The sequence below is a fragment of the Ciona intestinalis genome, unplaced genomic scaffold, assembly GCF_000224145.3.
Source record: "Ciona intestinalis unplaced genomic scaffold, KH HT000095.1, whole genome shotgun sequence".
NCBI classification, from domain to species: Eukaryota; Metazoa; Chordata; class Ascidiacea; order Phlebobranchia; family Cionidae; genus Ciona; species Ciona intestinalis.
Window position 1 is genome coordinate 62,300 of NW_004190417.1, and position 6,566 is coordinate 68,865.

Consider the following 6,566-nt stretch of genomic DNA (forward strand, 5'->3'; position numbering starts at 1 on the left):
GACAATCTGCGGACAAGGTATAGCAATTGGTAGCTTAAGCAACACGAATGGAAATGCATTTAATTGTTCTAACTTACAGAGCTTTACCAAGCGAAGCCTTGTGAAATGCCGTGTATTACCAACCAACCCGTAAGGTAATTTTGAATAGTGCTTAATTGTGCTTTATTTTAATTTAAAACATGAATTTTGCTCTTTGTTGTGTAAAAGCTTTTTTATTAATTTAATACTTTAAATGAATAAAAACAATGCAAAACAAGTTTATTATAAATTATAGTCTCAGTTCATGGAGCAATTGGGGAAGTTGCTTTTAAAATCGGAATAGCATAGGCGTATAGTTATTCGTTCACAAACAGTGATCTCTAGCGCTATCCTTTTTTTTACTACGAGCTCCGTGGTTGTGATGTAGGAACGTACTAGTCACGTGCTGACTGATTTTATTCGTATAAAAGCTAAACCTGCTTTTTTATTCTCTAGACTACAGATTGCTGTATAATGCGCGTTTGCTAAGTTTACAAGTGTCGGTCATTAATGCAAGGAATAGATTTAGAAGGATCAGTGACATTCTTTGATATACCGAGCTGTGATCAGTTGAACTATCAGATGTCAGTTCAGCTTCTGGATATTCTGGTTTAAAACTGTATGCTGAGTCTCGCCGAAAACGCTGCCTTGCGCCTTTCTGAATGAAACCGGCCACGCTTCAACAATTTTGTGAAGTGGTTTTTCACGTGAGTATAATAAACATCTAATTTTTTTTCGCCACGCAACTTTCAAATCAGTTTTATGAAATCCACGGTGTTTTCAGCTGGAATACTTTTGGTTATATAGAACCGATTAAAACAAGTAAGGTGTCGTTGGAATTAGAAAAAAAACTCACTCTATTTATTAAAGCGATGTACTTTTGAGGGTTTTTGAGCTCTTTAAGGTGATGTCAACTAATAAAGGTCACCCGAGGTATCACCCAAACATATTGGACAGATTTCTTCAGGAGTCTCGTCTTACACCACTCTACTATATATTTTCGTTGGTTTAAGCCCCTTTAAGTGACATTTACGGAAAAAAAACAATATTTAATAGAGAAATGTTTTAAACATTTATTCGCATATATTTATATAACAGAGATAAGTTTTGAATATTTTAACACCAAGATTGAAGTGTTATTGTACATACGGCTAAATTAATACCAATGGGTATAACTATGAAGTATACAGACTATTCTGTAAACTATAAGTTGATTGCAACCAGTATTAGCCCCAAAGGTAGTGTAAATTCGTAAATCATACTGTGCGATAAAAACTAGTCAAACTGGTAAATTATAGGACATATAGTTTTGCAAATTACTATCTATAAAACTGGATAAGAGATTTAATATTCTAAATAGTAAATTATTGATTTCTATGTTTTCTAGTCCGTAGACGCACTGAAATAAGACTGCCATGCATTTGCATAGGCGATTTCCGCACAAAAAGGTCCAAAAAATGTCGAACATAATCGGACTTTTGTAATGTTACCTTGGTCTAGGTCAGGACTGCTTAACTAGCAGACAGCTGACCGAATGCAGACATTCTCGTTGTTGAATCCGGACGTTATCTTTCTCAGTATTTACGCAAATAAAATTGTTCATCATTAGTTTTATTATTCCTGCTTATTCGATTGATCAGCGAGTCTGTAAGTGATAAGTTAAACTAGTTTTCCAGCGGTTTTAGTTAATAAGTTGTTTGTCACTCGAAGCAGCTGGAGTTTTGCGCCATCTTTTGTTGATATAAATTCAATACAACACCACTGAAGAAAATGTATCCTGGCAAATCGCTGTTTCTTGGTTTTCTGTAACTGTAACTTATTTCATGAGAGTTATAACGGACCTGAGCGTTATAACAGACCATTTCTAAATCTTCGCTACTGTAATCGAAGAGACAAATTAAAAGTTACTATTATATTATTATTATTTTGAACTTTTGTAACTTAACTTTGCAAAAAAAGTTTAGATGAAGCCCAGATGTTTATAATGTGGGGCCTAGACCATTTCATTTATTAGAGTGGGGGAGGGTGGGACTCCTTCATTATATTTTCTTGTCTCATTCGGTATAGTAAAAAAATATTCAAAGAATTATAAAACCGCGCGTCCTGGCGACTCGCAAAATCCTTTATTTATTATTTAAAAGGCGATCAGGATATATTGGTGTGCTAAAGGTATCTCATCTTACCCCACAATACTGTACAATTGGTATCGGTGTTTGCATTTGGTTAGACAACTGTCAAGCCCGGTAAAATTTTGAAAGAGAGAAAGAGGGAAGACAGGAGAAATGCAGTTAACCCCATATTTCGTATGCTAGAAATTGTATGTGCCACTGTGAAAAGGTTTATTTTCCAATATGAATTGATTTTATATACTCACAATACGTCATAAAAATTTAATTAAAGTCATAAAATAGACATACGATCGCAGTAAAGTCGAACACGTGCATATATATGTATTTATTAGCTTTTATTAGAGCGATCAATCAGTCTCATTTAACATATTAAAACCGCTTTAGGCAAAAACTTGTATTCCTAGATACGCCGATCATATATTGGCATAATTTATACTTTAATAATGCGGTTAACAACGACAGTGCTTCTAAATAAATAATACCATCATTGAAATGTCAATCTTTTTTTAAATTTCACAATCTAACAATTAAAAACTTGTTTTATAGGCTGTGTCTTTCTTTGCTCTGAAAACATTAACAGATTGTTCTGTGATGCAACAAGCGTTATTACGACAGCAGCATCATAGTCATAATCGCCCCTGGCCTTAAAAGAAAACGAGTTCTCCAAACGGCCTTTGCTACGTCGCTGAAACAAAACAAAATGAAAAGAAAGTAGTACGACCAGTAAAATGTTAGCTGTAAAATCAACAGAAAAAATGGCCAGTTATATAGGGCAGAGAAAAGCTCTCATAGGTTCACCTGTAATATCCTGAAAGAAAGATAATATATCTAAATCTGCAGAGGATAAACCATAGCAGGTATATATACAGCTCTAATTGAAACTTAAAGTTTTTTAAATCAATAATCCCGCTTTAGTCATGCTAGAATATATACCTGCCCAGTGTAACATATTTCGACGTTTCTATGAATATTAGAATCAAATTAAAGGTGTTTGATGAAGAATACATTTGTATTTTAGGTATGCATAAGTTACCGGCTAGAAATCGCTTTAAGCGCTGCTTCGACTTAAAATTTTCAAAATAGATTCGTTGATAGACACTACTACACAATAATTTTGTGTTAAGTATGTTTAAATAAATACATTTATTTGTGCCTAGATAGTTTTAAGTTAAATCAAACAAAGTTCCGTTTTCTAATCATGAATTTGCTGGTAATGATAACAATCTTCTGCGTGGTGAAAACTATACGAGGTAAGTTTTTGCGGAAGGGGTAGAATGCATTTAGTTTTAGTTTATTGAAGTAACATAAACGATTGTTTCGTTTCAGGTATTTCGATGCAAAAGATGACGAGTCAAACATTTGAAAGGCAAGAGAAAAGATTTGTTAGAAGTTTAGTTAATCAGGTTGGAATGTGTTTTGTAAACTTTATTAATTCACCAACGTTGCATTTACTAAACGTACTTGAAACCGTAATAACTGGATTAACATGTTTTGCATACATCACAACCCCACAAATAAAAATATATATGCATTACCGCTTTAATACGCAATTACCTTTTACGGTCATACCTATATATATATTCGTTCAACGCCAAAAATAATTCAGTTATTTTAGTTTTATCGGCGGGACACTTAAACAAATATTGTTTAAACTCAATATATATAAAGGTTTTGGGTGATACTATGAATTAGTACTATCATTCCTTTATTATTCGACAACAGTTCAAAACATACATTAAAACACACCAAGAGTTATTTTGCGTTTTGCACATTGGGTGTAATTTTATCGGTTTGAAAACAAGTGGGGTAAGCCAGTTTAAAAATCTTGGAAATTTTGGTAATTAAATAAATATAGAGAGAGAGAAAACGGGGGAGAAAATAGAATGAAAGGTGTCCCATCTTTCCTCATTCCGCTATACATTATTAGAAATACACGTATAAAAAACAGAATAGTATTGTACGCTTTAGGTTGGACATTCTTTTCTTCACCGACTGCTATAGTTTTTATCATGTAACTATACAGTATATTATTGTATGAAGAATTGCTATTGTTCAAACAGTAAGGGGCATTGTTAGAAGATCAATTGATAAATTTTGTAATAACAGAAAATTAATAATACCTATTAATAAAAAAATATTTCTTTTTGCCACAAATTGATTCACACGTGTTCATTCATTAAAGCCCTTTATCAGCCCTAACAAAAAGTTCGTACTATCTTCCTCCTTTATCCGAGACAAAGTGACTGCTCAATGTTGTCTCTCCATCATTACTTTTGTCTTATTATCGTTTGTCACATCAGAAGATACATTACTTGACCTAGTTTAAAACGTTTATGCAACGATGCGAATAGTGGCGAACTCTACTTGCGGAACGTGACTCACGAATTTACCGTGTATAATATGCCTTTGCTTTATACCTAAACAATAGTTACTAGCGTCGCGCCAGCCTTGGGAATAATTGTAAAATAATAATCATTCGCAAATAACTGTCTAATGTGTATTTGTTTGCCCTTCCTATAGTTATACCTAATTTAAGTATAAATGATGCAAACAAAGTTTGGTTTCGAAAGGATAACATTTTGACCACCTCCTTTTCAAAAGCAGTATTAAAATATCGCCGCCGATTTTAAAAGATTAAGGTCACAGGTTTATTAATTTCTTTTCGCTTTTCATGAAAACTTACTTTATTATATATATTGTTTAAAATATTTTGTGTGCACACATGTGTAAGTCTTAACCCTAATCGTAATGCTATATGTGTATACCGCAAGTTTGGTACAATGCAAACATAATCACAAACAGTTGAAAATCTATTCCAATTAAGAAACCGCTTTCGAGCTTTAGTTTATTTGTGGTTTTGTTGCAAAATAAACTCCAAAACATAAAGTCAATGAATATGAACCCGCTGACTTTCTATTCCGAAAATTTGCGGCCAGTCAAAATTCTTTCTGCCTCTTTTGCTTGGTAATAATATTTACCTGATATTGATCAAGAAAACATAGAAACAGTCAACGCCCAATTCTTAGAAAAACCAAATTCGAGTTTCTGTGTTCAGTCCTTTTATTTATTATTTGTTTTTACTCTGGTATAACATTGTCTATAATATGTTTAAACTGCAAGAATAAAACTGCGAAAATCTTCTGAATCCGTCATTGCGATCACTATGGGAAAAAGTTTTGATTTAAAAGTAATGTAAAATAAACTAAATAAGGTAAAACAAAAACATACGTTAAATATTATACGTATAGCAAAGTAAACTTATTTTTGTTATTAGCTGGTGTTATAGATCACTAGAGTTAAATATTAATTGAAGAATATTAAATTAAATTTTAAGAAAGATTGATTCTGTTACAAATAAAATCATGAGAAGGAATGTTGCTTGACGATTATTTCAACAATCGCTCATTTGCCGCGTACTTTCGGATTTTAGCAAATGAAACCGCCCATATGCGATGTAAAAATGACGCTGTTGCATTTACAAACACAACAAATGTCCGAGGAACTTGCGTTGGTTGCCAGAAGATTATTATCTCATGTTTATTTTAAACATACAACAAATAAGTTGCGGGAGAATATTTTCTCATTAACTCGGTTTGGGTGCGGTTAAGAATACAAATGCCGATACCCAGTACATGCGTATTATCACCTATTCTAGTAACTTGTTTATGTATATGTGTATATAGGCACGCCTTCTCTCCGACTGGACGGAATGGTCTACTTGCAACGCCACTGTATGTGGGATAGTTGGTGTGCAGGAGAGATATCGAAATTGCTCAATTGCGGGCGAAATTTCTGTTCATTTGACAATCTGCGGACAAGGTATAGCAATTGGTAGCTTAAGCAACACGAATGGAAATGCATTTAATTGTTCTAACTTACAGAGCTTTACCAAGCGAAGCCTTGTGAAATGCCGTGTATTACCAATCAACCCGTAAGGTAATTTTGAATAGTACTTAATTTATTTTATTTTAATTTAAAACATGAATTTTGCTGTTTGTTGTGTAAAAGCTTTTTTATTAATTTAATAGTTTAAATGAATAAAAACAATGCAAAAAAAGTTTATTATAAATTATAGTCTCAGTTCATGGAGCAATTGGGGAAGTTGTAGCGTGTCATGTGGAAGAGGGGGTGTTCAAATCAGACAGAGAGATTGCTTACAAATGTAAGTAATGTTATCATAAATGAATGTAACTTACTTTATCCTCGCGTGGCCGGAAAACGACAGTCGTTATAACACGTGTGTTTATACACCTCGTGCCAGCTTACGAGTTACCGTGTATTTTACTCTGTCGGTGATTATTTTTTGGGGGGGATTTTTTCATTTTTTTATGTATGGCTGATAATTTAGACAACCCATGGTGCCCACTGGGTTGGAGCAAATGCCGTTTAGTGTCTTGTCCAAGGACACATAGGTCCACA

At 33.4% G+C, this 6,566-nt stretch overlaps 1 protein-coding gene and 1 long non-coding RNA gene across 3 annotated transcripts in view; one reads left to right on the forward strand and one right to left on the reverse strand.

Moving 5' to 3' along the window:
• Positions 1 to 88: 88 nt before the first annotated feature.
• The window catches only part of LOC100175030 (SCO-spondin), a 12,270-nt gene continuing 5,792 nt past the window's right edge, over positions 89 to 6,566 (forward strand). Inside the window, exons 1-5 of one of the 2 annotated variants that reach the window (XM_002122555.5) lie at positions 3,309 to 3,397; positions 3,474 to 3,550; positions 5,831 to 5,966; positions 6,029 to 6,083; positions 6,223 to 6,309. In XM_002122555.5, the coding sequence (XP_002122591.2) occupies positions 3,346 to 3,397; positions 3,474 to 3,550; positions 5,831 to 5,966; positions 6,029 to 6,083; positions 6,223 to 6,309 (407 nt within the window). In that variant the 5' untranslated portion in view covers positions 3,309 to 3,345. Of the gene's footprint in view, positions 135 to 3,308; positions 3,398 to 3,473; positions 3,551 to 5,830; positions 5,967 to 6,028; positions 6,084 to 6,222; positions 6,310 to 6,566 lie in introns of those variants that run through there. The other variant, XM_026838516.1, reaches the window with a different exon arrangement.
• On the reverse strand, positions 1,076 to 2,286 carry LOC113475076. Its single transcript, XR_003396816.1, has 2 exons — positions 2,202 to 2,286; positions 1,076 to 1,827 (listed from the first exon to the last, which is right to left on the reverse strand). It is a non-coding gene; the product is annotated as an uncharacterized LOC113475076 (long non-coding RNA).